This window comes from Choloepus didactylus, chromosome 16 (assembly GCF_015220235.1).
Source record: "Choloepus didactylus isolate mChoDid1 chromosome 16, mChoDid1.pri, whole genome shotgun sequence".
In the NCBI taxonomy this organism is placed as follows: Eukaryota; Metazoa; Chordata; class Mammalia; order Pilosa; family Megalonychidae; genus Choloepus; species Choloepus didactylus.
In genome coordinates, this window is record NC_051322.1 from 70674147 (window position 1) to 70693024 (window position 18878).

Here is an 18878-nt window from a genome sequence, read left to right on the forward strand (position 1 = left end):
CCAAACTATATGAAGCAAATACTAACAGATTTGAAGGGAGAAATTGATGGTGTTACATAAAGAGTAGGAAACTTTAATACACCACTCTCAAAAATGGATAGAACATCTAGTCAACAAAAGAAATACAGATCTGAACAATACTCTAAACGAACCAGACCCAACAGATACATAGAACATTTCACATTCTTGTTGAGTGCACATGGATCTTTCTTCAGGATAGACCATATCTTTGGTCATGAAACATGTCTCAATAAATTCAAAAACATTGAAATTATACAATATCTCTTCTCCAACCATAACAGAATGAAGCTAGAAAACAACAACAGAGGGAGAAATGGAAAATTCACAAATATGTGGGGAATTAAAAAAACATACTCTTAAACAACCAATGGGTTAAAGAGGAAATCACAAGGGAAATTAGGAGATATCTTGAGGCAAATGAAAATGCAACATAACAAAACTTATGGGATGCAGCCAAGACAGTGCTAAGAGGCAAATTTATAGTTCTAAATGCTTACATTAAAGAAGAAAGACTTCAAATCAAAGACCTAACCTCAAAACTGGAAGAACTAGAAAAAGAAGAGCAAACTAAACCCAAAGCAAGCAGAAGGGAGGAAATAACAAAGATTAGAGTGGAGATAAATGAAATAGAAAACAGAAAAACAATAGAGAGAATCAACAAAACCTCAAGTTGGTTCTTTGAAAGGATCAACAAAATTGACAAACCTTTAGCTAGACTGACAAAGAAAAGAAGAGAGGGGATACAAATAATGAAAATGAAAACGAAAAGGGGGATTTAACCACCAACCCCACTGAAATAAAAAGGACTGTAAGAGGATATTATGAACAATTTTACACCAATAAATAAAATAACCTAGATGAAATGGACAAATTCTTAGAAACACACAAACTACCTACACTGACTCAAGAAGAAATAGAAGATCTCAACAAACCAATTACTAATAAAGAGATTGAATCAGTAATAAAAAACTTCTCTACAAAGAAAAGCCCAGGGCCAGAAGGTTTCACATGGGAATTTTATCCAACATTCCAAGAAGACTTAATCCAATTCTGCTCAAACTCTTCTAAAGAATTAAAGAGGAAGGAACACACCCTACTTCATTGTATGAGGCCATCACCCTTAAACCAAAGTCAGATAAAGATACCACAAGAAAAGAAAATTACAGACAAACATCTCTTATGAATATAGATGTGAAAATCCTTAACAAAATACTTGGAAACCAAATCCAACAGCATACTAAAAGAACCACACACCACGATCAAGTGGGATTTATTCCTGGTATGCAAGGGTGGTTGAACATAAGAAAAACAGTAACTGTAATATACCACATCAAAACAATGAAGGGAAAAATGCAACTAATTATCTCAATTGATGCAGAAAGGGCATTTGACAAAATCCAGAATGGCTTCTTGATAAAAACACTTAGAACACCAGAAATAGAAGGAAAGTCCCTGAACATGATAAAGGGCAAACATGAAAAACCCACAGCTAACATCATACTTAATGGTGAAAGACTGAAAGCTTTCCCTCTAAGATCTGGAACAAGACAAGGATGCCCACTATTACCACTATTATTCAACAATGTACTGGAAGTTTTAGCCAGAGGAATTAAGCAAGAAAGAGAAATGAAAGGCCTCCAAATTGTAAAGGAAGAAGCAAAACTTCCCCTCTTTGCAAATGACATCATTCTGTATTCAGAAAGTCCTTACAAAATCCACAACAAAGCTCCGAAAGCTAAAAAATGAACTCAGCAAAGTGGCAGGGTACAGATCAATACCCCCAAACCAGTAGTATTTCTATACACAAGTAATAAACAATCAGAAGAAGAAATAAAAGAAACAAAATCCATTTATAATAGCAACTAAAAGAATCAAAATCTAGAAATAAATCTAACAAAGGATATACAGGACTTATACACATAAAACTAAAAAACAAACAAACAAGCAAAAAAACATTGCTAAAAGATATCAAGGAAGACCTAAATAAATGGAAGGACTTTCCATCCTCATGAATTGGAAGACTAAATATCATTAATGTCAATTTATAGACTAAATGCTATCCCAATAAAAATTCCAGCAACCTTCCAGGAGTGGAAAAGCCATTCTTCAAATTTATACAGAAGGGTAAGGGGCCCTGAATAGCCAAAGTCATCTTTAAAAAGAAGAATGAAGTGGGAGGACTGACATACTTCCGGATCTTAAAACTTATTTCAAAGTCAAATCAAAACAGACGGTGCTGTCACAAGGGTAAACATATACACCAATGGAATCAAAGTAAAAGCTCAGAAATCAACCCTCAAATTTATGGCCAACTGATTTTTATTTTTTTTTTTTTTTAGAATGATACTTTATTTAGTCATTTTGGCTTGCATTTGAAACTGGAAATTCAAAATTAACATCCTTGCCAGTGAGCTTCTTATACATACCAGAAAAAGTTTCAATCTTGTGTTCTTCATTGTTCTGCTGTGCTTTGTTCCAAATGAAACTTTATATGCCAGCTGCCATCCAGTTTTACATGGATTCTCTTGCCTAGAGTTTCACTTGGGAATACCAAGTCTTCAAGGATTGCGTCATGAATGGCTGTCAGAGTATGGCTCCTGGGATGCTTTTGCTTATTTCTTTGTATGGCTTTTTTAAGTTATCTTAGGCAGAATTCTCCTCTGAGCAAAAATCACAATGTGCTTTCCACTGTACTTTTTCTCCAATTCACATACTAGCTGGACTTGGATTTTCTGGAAAGACTTCAGGTGAGGAATGGGAACAGAGATTATAATAGCTTCCAACAATCACCAAGTTCAATTTCCTTGGCTGCTGTTATATTCAGCTCCCTTAACTGATCCATTAGGTCTGAGTTCCTTTCCAGCTCAAGAGCCTGAGAAATGCCAGACTCTAATCCATCTTGCTTTTCACCACTGGGCTTCACAATCTTTGTGCTCGAAATGAACATGGCCTTTTTCTTTTGAGCGCTGGCCTAGCAAAAGCTGGCTGACTGATTTTTGATAAGAGGACAAAGACTACTCAATTGGGAAAGAATGGTCTCTTCAACAAATGGTGCTGGGAAAACTGGATCTCAATTTGCAAAAAAAAAAAAAGAAGAAAAGAAAAAGGAGGACTCCTTCATATCTTATAAAAAATCAACTCAAAATGCATCAAAGACTGAATTATAAGAGCCAGAACCATCAAACTCCTAGGAGAAAATGTGGAGAAGCATCTTAAGAACCTGGTGTTAGGCAATGGTTTCTTAGACTTTACACCCAAGGCATACGGAACAAAAGAAAAAACAGATAAATGGTACCTCATCAAAATTAAAAACTTGCTCTTCAAAGGATTTGAGGTGAAAGTAAAATGACAACCTAAACAATGGAAGACAATATTTGAAAGCCACCTATCAGATAAAGGTTTAATATACAGAATATATAAAAAAATCCTTCAACTTAACAACAAAAAGACAAACTACCAAATTAAAAAATGGGAAAAGACTTAAATAGATATCACTCCAAAGAAGATATACAAATATCCCAAAAGCACATGAAAAGATGCTCAACATCATTAGTCATCAGGAAAATGCAAATCAGAAGCACAATGAGATACAATTTCATACCCATTAGAATGGCTGCTATTAAAAAATGGAAAATTATGAGTGTTGGAGAAGATGCAGTAAATATGAACACTCATTCATTGCTGGTGGCAATGTAAAATGGCACAGCCACAGTGGAAGACAGTTTGGTGGTTCCTCAGAATATTAAGTATAGAATTACTATATGTCCCAGCAATCCCACTACTAGGTATATACCCAAAAGAATTGAAAGCAGGGACTCAAACAGATACTTGCAAACTGATGTTCACAGCAGCATTATTCATAATTGCCAAAAGATGGAAGCAACCCAAGTGTCCATCAACCTATAAATGGATAAACAAAATATGGTCTATGCATACAATAGGTATCATTCAGCCATAAAAAGGAATGAAGTCCTGATGCATGCAATAACATGGATGAACCTTGAAGACATCATGTTGAGTGAAATAAGTCAGACATAAAAGGACAAATAACGTATGACCTGACTGATTTGAAACAATTAGAATACGAAAACTCAAAAAGTCAGAATCTAGAATAGAGGTTACCAAGGGGGAAGGTGGGAATAGGGAATGGGAAGTTAAGACTTAAAATGTACAGAGTTTGTGTTTGGAATGACGAAAAAGTTTTGCTGATGAATGTTGGTGATGGTAGCACAACACTGTGAATATAAATAACAGCACAGAAATATATATGGTGAATGTTATGGTTGGGAGTAGTTGAAGTGGTAAAGTTTATGTCATATATATGCTCCCACAGTTAAAAAAAGAGAATGAACAATGAACAATGACAATTGAGTGCAATAGGTGATCCTGGACAGGATTTATCAAAGGAGGAGAAACGACTCGAGAACATTATTGGGACATGCAAAATAATTGGAATATAGATTGTAAGCTTTATATTAATGTTAAATTTCTTGATCTTGATAACTGTAGTTAAGGTGGTTGCATAAGTGAATATCCTTATTCTTGGGAACTATATATGGCAATATTAAATGTTCAAGAGCACGATATATAGAAATGTTCAGACGATGGACTGCAAAACAGACAGAGATAGATGGATTGAAAGACTGATGGATAGATATGGCAAATATGGCAAAATATTAAAATTGGTAGATTTGTTTTTCTGGGGGAATAGTAATATGCTGTACTTCTCTGGGGTTTGTATTATTTTTGTAACCCTCTTGCAAGTTTGAAAGTATTTCAAAATAAAAAGTTTTTAAAAAAAAAGAACAGGTAAGATCAATTTTTTTTAACACATTACAAATCACAGAAGAGGGAGCTCTAGAGCCATAAAACTATCTTGACCTTTCCCTTCTCAGCTCAAAAAGAACACCTTTTTTTCAAGTAAAAATAAATAACTAAAAAGAATCATGGTTGAATCCCATGCATGATTATTATAAGAAAAAAGAGAATAAGGAGAAGAATAAATCTCTACAGTCATTGAAAAAATGCCAGAAAGATTTATCCACAAAACAGAAGAAGCTTTATGTAATATTTTCAAATAATCCAAAAGAAATATGACATGAAAAAACAGCATATAATTCAAAATTAGAGATAACAGAACTTAGGGAAATGATAGAAAGAAAATTTCAGAAAAAGAAGGAAGATTAATATAGAAGGACATAGAATGAATAAACACAACAGAATATGCTTTACAAGAAAGTGAGTGTGAAAAGGAGGAAAATTTTTTAAAATAAAAAATTTGTGGAAAAGAGACAAAGGATTCAAGAGAAGGAGAAAGATTTAGACGGTAAGCAGAGAAGACCCAACATACATATAACAGAAGTCACAGAAGCCGAAAAATGAAACAACAGAACTTGGAAAAGAAAAAATACTAAAATTTATAATTCATGAAAACTCTCCTGAAATTAAACAAAAAAGAGTTGAAAGGGCACACCACGTGTCTGAGAAAACTGACTGAAAAAACAACACTAAGATATAGTGTAATGAAATTACTGGAACCTAAATTAAAAAAAAAATTATCCTTTGAGCATCCAGGGTAAAAACTAAAGTCCCTTATAGGGGAAGGAAATCATACTGTCTTCAAACTTTCCAGCAACATGCTTACGGCAAAAGACAATGGAGACAATTTAAGACATCTGAGGTAAGAAAATGTGAGCCTTTCCTTGTGTTAGCAGGAAAACCGACTTTCATCTATAAAAGGTCACTAACAAACTGTTATGAACATGCAACAACTCAAGGAAGACTGCTCCTAAGAACTCTTCCTGAACAATCTACTGGACAGAAGTTCTCAAAGTGTGGTCTCTGAGACTCTTCCAGAAACCTGTGATGTGAAAGCAATTTTCATAATGGTACTACAATATGATTGGCCTTTTTCATGGTTAGCATTTGCAGTGATGATTCAAAAGCAATGATGGGTAAATGGCTGGTGTTTAACCAAAGCAAAGCAATGTCACCAGGGGTACTAGTACTTGTGTTTTCACTGCTATACATGCATAGAAATAAAATAAAATAAATAAAATAAAATAAAATGCCAGTTTTACTTAAGAATGATGAAGCAGTAAAAATTACTAATTAAATCCTGAACATTATGAAACAGGAATAGAGCACAGAGAAGTACTGCTGTGTGATTGTCTTGTGTAAACACAGCTGTGTGATTAAGTTGCAAGCTGAAGAAGCCTCTATTTTTTCATGGAACACCATTTTTGCTTGAAAGAACGACTGACAGAAATCTATAGTTATTCAGAGCTGGATATTTGAAAGATATTTTCTTGAAAATCAAAGGAGTGAGCCTATCACTTCCGTTGTCAGGACTGTCAGTGATAAAAACTCAAGCTTTCAAGTGGAAATTAGGATTTCAGAAAACTTGTGTCATCCACCACCGTAGCCTGACATCTTCCCAATACTTAAAGACTTCTGATGAGAAGAGTGGTGATATTAGTGAATAAGACTTTGCAAGAGCTGAAAATCTCAAGAACCCATATTTTCCAAATGACCAAAGCTTGCAGTTACAAAATCATCCATGGGTAGAAGATCTACTGAAAGTATAAGACAACCAAATGGATTTCAATGTAACTTGGTACAAAAAAAATTCACCAATAGGTCATTAGACACCACATTGCAACTAACCTTTAAGAAACTACCCCTTGTTAATTTTGGTGTGGGGTCAAAGAAGGCTATCCTTACTTATCTGGAAAGACTACTAAAATACACCTCCCTTTTCCAACTACATATCTGTGTGAGGCCAGATTCTCCTCACATACGTCAATCAAAACCATAAATTACAAGAGATTGAAAGCAGAAGCAGATACGAGAATCCAGTCATCTTTTACTTAGCCCAACATTTAAGAAATTTGGAAAAATTGTTAATATCACTCTTCTCATTAAAATTTTTTCCATTTGGAGAAATGTTTTTTTCCCACAGAGATATAATATTCATGTTAACATATAATGAGTTTTTTATTTAAAAGAAAAATTAATACATATTTTAAAAATTTTCTCAGTTTATATTTCTAATACATAACTATCAATTGGTATACTCATATAAACAAAAGCTGTTTGGGGTTCTCAATACCTTTTCAAGAGCATAAATGGATCTTAAGATCAAAAAGTTTGAGAAATGTTGTACTAGAGAGTGAGCTTCATACAACTAAAACTATTGGAGAAACAGCAGCATAAAGTACTGGTGGTAGGTATTAAATGTATTATCTACCTGTGGAACCAAGAAAAAATGATGGTTTTAGGGTGACAGCACAACTTGTAATGACCATGTGCTCTGACAATGCCAATACAGCACGACCATCAAGCAATGGAACGAGAATGGGGAGAGGATGTGACAAGTAGAATAAGCGAGCCGACTGCCTCATAGTTGCTGAGATGAAAGCATTATCATTTTAGAATCAAATGCTTGGGTACAAGAAGTCACAAGTTAGGTCGAGTATTACTAAGAGTAGAGAACCTATAGACAACAACCCAAAAAGGAGAGGACTAAGGACATTATATAAAAAATATTAAAGTAAGTATTTGAAAATATATATATAAACCTTTTTAAATATCAAAAATTATACTAAAATTATACTAAAACAAAGAGTGAAAGCAAACAAAATAGCTGCTCATTTAAAAAACACACCTAAATAAACAAAGGAATGATACATTATTGATTTTTTTTAAATATTTATCTACTGGTCGGGGGGAGAGAATAAGGTAAAGAGGATAAAAAGAAAAGCTAAACTTCTTTGAATATACTTTGTCTTATAGATTTGACGATGGAACAAAGTGCATTTTTTTTACATATTTGTAAAAAAAATATAAAATTCAGAAAAAGTAATCTCTTTAAATTAAAAATAAAATGAAGTAACTGTACCTAAACATGTTTCCTCAGTTGGTGGCATAACCAAAGAAGAACAAAGAGGAATGACAGTGGGTTCCACAGTAATTTGACTATCTACCCTAGTGGCATATCCACTAAGAACAACGAGAACGCCAAAACAAAACAAAACAAAACAAAACAAAAAACCCCTTCAAACTATTTTCAGTAATCATTAGTGACAATAGGGCTAGTGTTGTTTTTCTGAAACTGATATATGTGTGCTGTGGGACAAAGGAAAAAAGGAATCATGTAACATAATGTTACCAGGGTTTTCAGCAAGGGGAAGACACAGATACAAGATAGAAGAGATTAAGTAGAGAACCCTGTCGTAGTGCATGTTAATGAAAACATCAGGACAAGAGCAGGATGAAATGTATCTCTAAAATCAACTCATTTCCCAGCTCTGTCCTCTGAAAAGGCCTGGCAAGAAGGACGAACCCAGTAGTAACAAGTACCTTTGTCCCCCAGTCTATGGTCTTGAAAGGTCAGTTTCCATAAAGTGAGACACTTGGAAATATGAACATGACTGGATAGATAATGATTTTAGGAATGACTGCTAATTTAGGAATGTGGTGCTCCTATGGTGATTATGCTTGCCAAGGAATAGTCGTATCTTTCAGAGATCCATGCTGAAATACTGGACAAGGAAGGGGCACGTCCTCCAGGATTTGCACAAAGCAGCGGTGGTGGGGGTGGGTTATGGGAAGGCGGGGATGGATGGCACAGATCGGCCATGAGCTGAGAGAGCTGGAGCACCGTGATGGGTCTCGGGGTTCATTGTACGTTTCCTGTCACTTTTGTATATGCCTGAAATTCTGCATGGTAGAAAAGTGAAGGAAAAAATTAGTAATGATATTTGAGCCTCCATCTATCTAATCGTTTACCTCTTACCCAGTGCAGTTGCTTTTGTTTGTTTCTTGTTTTAAAGTTGTACGTTGAAGACATTCCATCAAGTCAAAATAGGAATAAGAAACAAGGACAATGAAAGCAGAGGGAAAGATTAGTGGTGGTTGTTATAATTAGTTTCCTCCAGAAGTACATTCTAATTGTAATGATAGGCTATAACTAGATTGATCTTGTAAGATATCTGCTCTCATTTCTGAATACCTTGTACCCAGGAGGACTTCTAGTCACCCAGAAAAAAGGAAATGACCAGGGTTGAAAACAACACACCAGGCTTTATGTCAGGACTTTTTTAAAAAGTGAAAGTCCCAAATGAGCTTTGGAACATGAGCTATTTGGAAAGGAGTATAAAGCAGCGAGCAGGTTTGATGCTGGTGCTTGAGCAGTAACCTGTGGTGACGGGAGAGTCTTCTCCTACTAGAGCCATCAAGGGGCCCCAATGGGCTGACATGGCAGCCGAGCAGACAGGCCCAGGCCTGGGGGAGTGGCTTGGTTACCCACTGTGGCTGAGGGGGACGGAGGCCCAGCTTGGCAGGCGTCGGGCAGGAGCTGAGCATGAGAAGAGGTTAGGTTACAACCAGATGGAATATAGGGCAAAGTTCAGTACAGCATGTCTACTCGCAAGTATCTTCCTCGCAGACACACATAATTAGGGGGAATGGTGCCTCTTGGCAGGCAGAGCTGTAATTAACAGTACTTGTGATGCAGCCAAACAAGGCACTTCTGGGAGAGGGAGCAATGGGGTAGGGCTGAGGTTGTTCTGGAATCTCTCCGGGACTTGGAAGCAGTAATTGTCAGCCTCTGAGGCCTTCAATACCATTCTCCCCGGCCTCTGCCCTGGGTCCTGCTTGGGACCCAAACACGGCCTTGCAAGGCCTCCACTTCCATGCCCTCCTCAGACCCCACAGTCCTGTCCCTCACTCAGACCATCTCCCTAAGGACATCCCCTCAGTCCCGTCCCTCCAAGGCCATCTCCCTAGTGGACATCCGGCACTTTGGTGTCCTCTCCCTGCCTCAGTCACTCTGCCCTCTGGGGTCACAGGCTCCCTGTTCACAGCTAAGGAGCACTGGAGGGTGGGGACCACACTTAGACCCCTCCCTGCCTCTGAGGCACACAGCTGTCATCCAGGGAGGAGGAGATGACAAAATACACAAACTGAGAAGAACCAGGCAAGGTATTTTGGGGAGGCTTAGAGGAGAGGCAGAAAGGAAGGCAGACGGGAGCTGAGAAGGGCACGCGTGCAGCCATGGACTGAAGCCAGTGGTCACGGGCAGAAAGGAGGGTGGGCTGCTCACCGCCACCACTGCCTGCTCCCGTCTCCACTTCAAACACAGGGATCAGGGTGCCTCAGCTCCTCTCCTAGTCTACTGGCTTCCAGTGGGGCACTGCTCTTTACCCCTGTCTTGCATTTTCCTGTCCCACCATGCAGTAAAACATCACTAATTTAAACTGTAGGAGACAGGCCAATAAGAACCATCGAAACCTACACTGGCACTTTGTTAAAGTGGGGAAGTTATGTGTAGTAGTGTGTAGTTTAGGTTTAACTGTGGCCCCTATGAGGGGGCCTCAGAAAAGTTACAGGATACCCTTGGGATTCTGCTTCTGTGAGTAAGAGGGGCAGGCCACAGTTACACGGAAGCTCCCACGGCATTTGAAGACACCACTTGTTGGCGCTGCTCCTTCCATCTTATCATGGAAACTGAGGTAATTGCAGCTTGTCCACATCCAGGATGCCCCAAACGGCAGCTGGGTGACCCCAGAAGGACTGGGGTTGGCCTGGATCGCCTCAGCCTTGGGTTGCTCCCTTCAAAGACCAAATAATTACTGGGGACTAACTTTCTTTTAGCCTTAAAGATGAAAGACCTGAGTTAAAAACGGAACAGACTAGAGCTCCCGGCCACATTAACAAAAACTTAAATCCAACAACTTCGCGCGTGTAATTGACACCACTGAATTGTATATTCAAAATGGGACAAAAGGGAAACTTTTAGGCTGTACGTAAATGACCGGACACATGTACACAAAAACCCGTGGAGCTGTACAACACAAAGAGTGAACCCTAATGTAAACAGTGGGCTCAAGTTAACAGCATAATTATAATAATATTGTTTCATGAATGTAACAAAGGTAACATGTTAATGCAAAATGTACATTATAGAGAAAAACATATGCATGAGAAGGAGGTATATGGCAACTTTCTTTACCCGCTGCACGATGTTTCTGAAAACATACAACTGCACTTAATCAAAAACAGTAACTCTTAATCCAGTACTGGCTCCATTTCCAGTTCACTGGGGACACAGTGCACAGTATCCCTAAAATGACAGCACCCGGCCAGCTGGAGATTTCCAGCATATTCCCTGCCTGGCCCTGGATTTAAAAAGAAGCGAGAGGAATGGTGTGAAGCCCACCTGTCTCCCTGGAGGCCTGGAGCCGCTGACCGTTACAGAAGGCGCCACGGCCCCTCCGGCCCGTGTAGAGCCGCTCCTCGGTGCAGTGGTAAATCACTCCAAATTCAAGCTGTGGGGTCAGAGGCAGGACACAAAGCACATGCGGTTCACTCATTTGACACAGAAAGTAAGGAGTAATTCCAAGACAGAAGCTACTCTGTGTGCTAAGGTGGACACCGAGACAACGCAATAGAAATCACCTTCCAGAAAGGAGCTGAAAACATCAGTGTCCGGATTCAAAACTAGGGCATTACATAAAAGCAGACTTTCTTTTTAAAAATAAGTGTATTGAAAATGATACTGAAACTAATAAAACTGCATCAAAAATTAACATAGCATAAGCAAGCATCAGTAACCAGAAGCTATTGGAGAAGCTGCATTCTTTAGAAAGACCTCCTTTTTTATTTTCTGGAAGGAAAAAAAAAAAGGCAACTTGTGAAAACCCCACAAGACACCCTCAAAATTGCTGATGTGGGAAGAATTAAGAATGCATCTGTAAAGCCAACAGAATCACAGAAACCCACGTAAAGCACCAGAAGAGAGACTCGGCCCCTGAACAGGCAGAGACCCAAGCAGCCAGCCAAATTGCCGTAAATTAAGGATTCAAAGAGTTAACAGCAGCCTGCAAAGAAGGCAGTGAAAAGAAGAGGCAAACGTGAAAAGCCATGCTACCTGCCATCAACATTCTGTCCCGTCCTCAACCTGTTTTCCGCCACCCAGGGTTAACGCTGGCAAGTTTGCCTGGTTTAAGGGAAACATTTTTTCTCTCTGGAAAACAAACAGACCCAGGCCAAGTGCATTAGGAAAAAGTCTTGGCCGGCCCTCGGGTGAGCTCACCCACACTGGAATGGCCTCCTCCAGGCACAGAAAGAGGGTTTATTTGTGGAGGAGCCTTCCGGCTGTATTTCACTATCCCCATCCCTCCCTACTATCCCAGATGAAAAGGGAAATTGACCCAGGTGCGGGTCAGTTCTAGAACTGCACACTGAGAGCGCGAGACTGAAGGGAAGTACAGGGAAACTTCTAGGGCCTGCGCTCTTGAGGAGGAACCCGAGCCTGCCATGCTGAGGGCCCTCCCCAGTTGCACCAATCCCTCAGAACATGGCCAAGACTCCTGGGTACCGGCTGGAGAACTGGGCCAGGGCCCACCAGCATGGACCTTCCAGAGACCTCTTCTCAGCCTCCGACCCTCAACAGTCTCAAAGATCACCCTTGACAGAGAAATAATCCAACAGCTGGCTTCTTCCCTAAACTTCAGTATTAAAATTCTCGCTTCTCTTCAGCCTAGGTCCTTTCAGATGAGTATCAACCTCTCTTGCAGTTTCCACGCTAGGGAACCGAGGCTACTTCTGAGGAGTGAGATTAAAACAACAACAACAACAAAAAGGGAGTTCTGAAGGAGGGTGGCTTTTAGCAAACACAGAGCACTCAGCCCTGACTAAATGGAGGTGCAGCCACCACAGTAAACAGGGAGGCTTTCCTCAGTGCTGTTGCCTCAACTGATTTCTAAAATCTAAACCAACATCCCAGGCCTTTCATACAGGTCTCGGGATACTGCTCTCAGCTTGGAGAGCTCATGGGAACACTGCAGAGGCCACACTCTCATACTAATAGCTGAAGAAAGATAAAGAAGAATTAAGAGAATACTGGGATTAAAAATGTTCTCCAAAAATAGGCACTCCTTTGTGCGTGCGCCGGGATCACACGCTCTAGGGGTCAGCTGGAGACTGAGCTGGGGCCATCTGCTCAAAGCATCCTCTGACGAGCCTTCCAGGGCAGTCTCTCAGCACACCCCAGGCCGACATGAGTCATGGCCTACACCCCCCCAAACCTGGGCTGGGTTTGTTTAAGTTCTCGGATCTACCTTTCAAGACTGCAAAGACACATATTTGGATTTACTAGCCAAGATTCAAAGCACATGACAGAGAGAGACAAGCAGGAACCCAGAGGCTGAAATGAGGAAGGGAGGATGATTAAACAAAATCTGCGCAGCCAGGCCTCAGAGATTCCCCAGGGGCCCTGCGGCCCACCAAAGGCTGCGTTATGTACCTCTTGGTTAACAGCAAATCCAATGCTAACTGCCACGGTTGGAAATCTGCAAAGAAAAACAGAATGGTTTACCCTTTAAAGGCATCCATGATCTTTACCAACATACGACTCCCAGCAGTAACTGCATGGCAATGTGGTACCGTCACTGGAGGCAGAGCCCCTTTCTACAGTGTGGGTTTGTGGTTTCTTTTTAACAACTTCCCACAATTTCACTCACGGCTTCCAAGACAAACAAGCCAAGTCTACCATGTTGTAAGACAGTTACCTTGAAAGAAAATAGCTTTCTAAAGAGTCACGTAAAATTGATGTAATTCAATGACGACAGTCTAATGTGCAATGCAGAATGATGTTAGTAATCAGCTTTCTGGTTCTCAGAGACCTAAAGTGTCAGCAGACATCTTCAAAGACAGCCAGACCTCTGTCCAGGAAGGGAAGTTTCCCGGGTGGCCTATGTTGAGCCATTAGGCTGCCTTCTAGCAACAATCACATCCCTCCGTACCCACCCTCCAAGCAGCCCACGGCAGGGGTAAGACACAGAGCTGGAAGGACCATTTCCATGCTGCAGTTTGCCTGTGGTTTTATTTTGTGATTTTGCTGTTGCTGCTCAATGCCTTCAAAATAATCTCACTTTATGTGACGATCATCGGAGTTTAAGAACAGGAAGGAACAAGGAAAAGTTGGCTCCTGCTCACTTACAAGAAAAGTAAGAAACCAGTCCCACGAGGTGCAAAATTTGTGACCGTTCATGTGTGCAAAAAACATTGAAATACTCACTTATTAACGTTTGCACCTGGCTTCATTTTTAATTCCAGCTCTCAGAAGAGCTTTCTACTACTTGCTTTAGGGCTGGCACTGTTGGACACAGGAACGAAGAGCTCCTCTCTGAACTACAGCTGCCAAAAGGCCTGCAGATGCCTTTAAATGTAGTAATCTCTATAGCTATGGCCCACCGTGGTGCTGAACAAGAAGGATCAACAATACAGTTTGTGTTCTCAATTATGCTGGTCTCCAAGTTGGTCCTCCGGCCCCACATTCCCTGATGGAGCCCTCGAAAGCCCCATCAATGGACCTTTGGACTTCACTCATGAGGCAGGTCTTGGTCCACTGGGTTCCCATCATAAGTAAACCCGAAAGGTAGATGAAAGAGAAAGATCAGGGGTTCCCCTCAGCAAAACACACCTAGAAAGGGAAACATGATTCTACGGGCTCTCCCGGGAGTCCAGCTTCAGCGAAAGTTACAGCTCTGGTTGACACAGCTGCAGTCACCAGGAGGCACCATTCCATTGCCTCAAAAGTCACCTTGTGCGGGCATTTGGCCGAATTCTCATGATGACCCACATTTAGAAACATTTAGAAAAATGTTTACACCGTACATTGGAATGGCTTTACATATAGACAAATCGTCTAGGGCAAGGCAAAAAGGATGAGAACGCCGAGGGCTAGGAGCCCGCAGTTCAGCTCTGCTCACACTCTCTGCCCCAAATCTAGTGGGTTCTAGTTTTCCAAGATAGTGGGTCTGCAGGGGTGATCCAGAAGCATCCACCAACTGTGAGCTGGTTAGAAATGCAAATGCACGGATCCGAATCTCTGTCAATGCACCCAACAAGCTGTCATAACTAACTCCTGGGGATTCTTTTGTGTTCAGGTATGAGAACCACCTTCTGTGGAAACCACTTAACCTGCAATGATATTGGATCTGTGACCATCAGGGGCCCTGGACAAGCCATGTAGAGCTTCAGCTCCGAATACGTCCTGGTCAGCCCCATGGAGATGACACAGTCCTTTAGATCTGCAGCTCAGCTTCCTCCCTTCTCCCACAGGGTCCTTCTGATCACCCCACATCTACCTCTTCTTGGCCATGAGTTGCCCCACCAGATTAGGTTGAACCAGCTTCCAGTGAGTTTCTCTCCCCAAGTCACCTCATCTCTCTTTTAAACATGAGGTGCCCTAAAATCATGTGTCGCTCTCCTTTTGCTCTCTCTACACCGGATGCTGGTGGCTGCCGATAAACTGGGTTTCACTTTCTCATCCTACTTGTTTCTTCAAAGGGCCCTTTAAATTGAACCCAGCATTTTAAATATAACACAGCAGTTTTTAAGCAACTCAAGATTTCCTAACATATTCTGAGAGACTCTGACAAATGGGAAAACTTTATTTAAAAAAGAAAAAAAGATCTGATCGTCTTTTTAAGGATGCTGTAAACCTAGTATTGTTTCTTTATATTCCATCCTTTAAAAAATGCTGCATTTGAAAGACAGCAAAGGACATTTTAATCCTATCATGGAGGTTATTTGTGTTGATGCTCACCTGTGCACAAAATTGCAGGTGCCATCAATCGGGTCGATGATCCAGGTAGGGCTGTCAGTGAGCACACATTTACCTCCAGAAGCCACAGATTCTTCTGCAATGAACCTGCAGTGGACAGGAAGTCAACCTAAGATTTTTAAGGAACCAATGAACATTCAAAGAACTCAGCCATAACTCAAAGCCAAGTGTTTGAAACTAAAAAAAGGAGAGAGAAAGCAAAGAGATTTCAAGATGGCGGAGTGGGGTGCCTTGGGTCACCATGCCCACACAGGAGCTTTGAATAGCTATGAAGAACTGGCAGGAATATCTTTATAAATGCTTCAAAAAGCAGTTAAAGGACTGCAGTACAGGGTGAGTGCTGAATCAAGAAAAAAGCTACTTAAAAGCGGTAGGATCTTGTGGTTCCCTGGCTGCCCTCCTGCCCCCATTCCCTAACTAGCTCAGCTCAGAGCCACCCGTGCTCCGAGCATGGGTCTCTGGTCCCAGAGGGAGCAGAGTAACCCTTTCGTTACATACTGGGAGCGTGTATGCCTGGCCAGTCTGTCTGGTGCTGGCCTGAGGGACTAACTGTCCCAGAACTTGCCCTGTCTGTAGAGGAGGCTCACCCAGTTCTCCTACAGAATGCTATGGGAGAACAGTCAAGTTGTGCTGCCTGGGACAAGGGATTGCTGGCTGTGGGGCATACAGTGCAGTGCCTGGGACTGTGAGGAAACTGCTTCCTAGGGAAGAGGGGGTATTTGGAACTGCGTAAATGGGGGAATTCCTAGGGCCACATATGCATGCCCAAGACAAGATGCAGGCACAGAAAGAATCAGGGAGGCCCTTACACTTTGATCTTGAGTGATTCTCTTAAGAGAATAGCCTGAGCGTGAACAGAGCCTGGTAACCTGTGGGACACCATCAAGTGTACCAATATACACATTGTGGGAGTTCCAGAAGGAGAAGAAAGAGAGAAAGGAGCAGAGAGAATATTCAAAGAAGTAATGGCTGAAAACTTCCCAAATATAACAAAAAACATGAATATACACATTCAAGATGCTCAACAAACTCCAAACAGGATAAACCCAAATGGATCCACACCACACCAAGTTATAATCAAACTGTTGAATGCCAAAGATAAAGAGAGAATTCCAGAAGCCACAAGAGAGAAGCAATATGTCGTATACAAGGGGGCCTCAATAAGATTAAGTGCCAATTTCTTATCAGAAGCCGTGGAGGCAAGAAGGCAATGGAAAGAAATATTTAAAGTGCTGACAACAAAAAATTGCCAAACAAAGATTCAGTATCTGGCAAAAGCATCTTTCAAAAATGAGGATAGAAAGATTATGACATTCCCATTCTGTCACCACCCTTCTGTTTCTACAAGAAATGTCAAAGGGATTTCTACAGAATGAAAGAAAAAGACACAAAGAATTGACTGAGGCTACATGAAGAAATAAAGATCGCCAGTAAAGACAATGATATGGTTAAATACAAATTTCAGTACTATTATATTTCTGATTTGTAACTCCACTTTTTACTTTGTACAGGATCTAAAAGAAAAATGCATAAAATGTAATGATAAATCAATGGTGTTCAACTAATAGTGTCTAAATATATGTAATTTGTGAAAGAACTACCTAAAGATGTGGGGGGATGGAGGGTTATAGGAACATAGTTCATGTACGCTACTGAAGTTGTTAAGTTGGTATTAAAGCAAACGAGGTTGTTATAAATATAGGATGTTGAATTTAAGCCCCATGGTAACCACAAAGAAAATATCAGAGAATACGTAAACTCATAGAGACAGGAAGTAAAGTATAGGTTACCAGAGGTTGGGGGCAGGGGCAATGGGGAGTTAATGCCAAATGAATATAGGGCTTTGGTTGGGGGTGACAGGAAAGTTCTAGTAATGGATGGTGGTGAGGGTACTACAATACTGTGAATGTGATTAATCCCACTGAATGGTATGCTTGGGAGGGGTTGGGATGGGAAGATTTATGTCATATGTTATGTTTCCACAATTAAAAAAGAAAAGAGATACTAAAAGGATAATGATAATTAAATGCAATACATGATACCGGATGGGATCTAAGAATGGAGGAGAAAAGGCTCAGAGGATTTTATTGGGACACAGGAAAAAAATGGAATATAGAATGTAAGTTTTATATCAATGTTAAATTTCTTGAACTTGATAAATGCACTTAAGATGACTGCATGGGCAGGTATCCTTATTCATAGGCAATGTGTTCAAGGAGTATGATACATGCAACCTGCTCTCAAGTGTTTGGAAGGTAGATGGATGGATGGATGGTAGGATGGATAGACAATGGATTGATAAAAGGAACAGTGTGCTGAATCTGTGTGTCTGGTGGGTTAGATGTATGTTGGAGTTCTATTGTATAGGGTTTGTATTATCTTTGCAACTGTCCTGTGAATTTGAAATTACTTCCAAATAAGTTAAGAAAAAGACCATCATCTGCTCTTTGATCTGTCTGCTGATTGACTTAAACAGCAGGGTTTAGAAAGCACAAAGTGACACCTCCATGTATGAGTTTTGGAAAAGCATGAGAGAAATCAGAGCTGACCAGGTAAAGAAATAAAAGCATGAGCAACTTTGGAAAATAGATCTCATACAGCAAAGCCAGACATCTGCTTTCAATTTCATCTGGAGAAGAGGAGGCCGATAACAGGTGGTGGGGGGACAGCACCAAGAGCTTAGCCTGGGAACAGGAGCTGGGCCTCTGGTTTTAGCTGTCTCATTAAAAAGTTTTATGGTCTTGGGAAAATTGCCTCACTGGACCTCAATAAGCCCACCAGTTCCTAGGCATTGACTATCCCCTCTGGCCAATAACTCCCAAGTCTGTGTCCCAGCTCTGACTTCTCTTTGAACTTCAGACACAGAAAACAACTGCATATGTGTGCGCTTGTCAACCTGCATGTGTGCATAACAGGAGCATGGCACCTCCCAAAATAGAGCCCCTCCAGCTCCTACAACCAGCCCAGGAGCCTCACTGTGTGGGCTGCCTAAACCTCTTGATCTCTGGCTTCCTGGTAAGGGAAGATGGGAGGAGGGTGAGGTTAGGACTGGGGCTCCCTCCCTTTGTGGTCTCTGCTCCCCTCCTCACCCCCAGTGAAAGTCTCTGCTGCTCCTAAGGGGGCTTCCTTTGCACACACCTTCTCCTTCCATGCTCCTGCCTCTCCGTGGTGGGCATGTAACTCTGTAAATAAACCCTCCTGAAATGATCCTCACTTGAGTATG

The 18878-nt window shown here is 40.8% G+C and overlaps 1 protein-coding gene and 1 pseudogene across 1 annotated transcript in view; both read right to left on the reverse strand.

Moving 5' to 3' along the window:
* IMPA2 (inositol monophosphatase 2) overlaps positions 1-18878 on the reverse strand; it is a 66972-nt gene that overhangs the window by 22576 nt on the left and 25518 nt on the right. The window contains exons 3-5 of the mRNA XM_037806177.1: positions 15638-15742; positions 13331-13376; positions 11243-11351 (exon numbers count right to left, since the gene is read on the reverse strand). Of these exons, the coding sequence (XP_037662105.1) occupies positions 11243-11351; positions 13331-13376; positions 15638-15742 (260 nt within the window). The remainder of the gene's footprint in view (positions 1-11242; positions 11352-13330; positions 13377-15637; positions 15743-18878) is intronic.
* Positions 2064-2968, reverse strand: LOC119511669 (annotated as a pseudogene).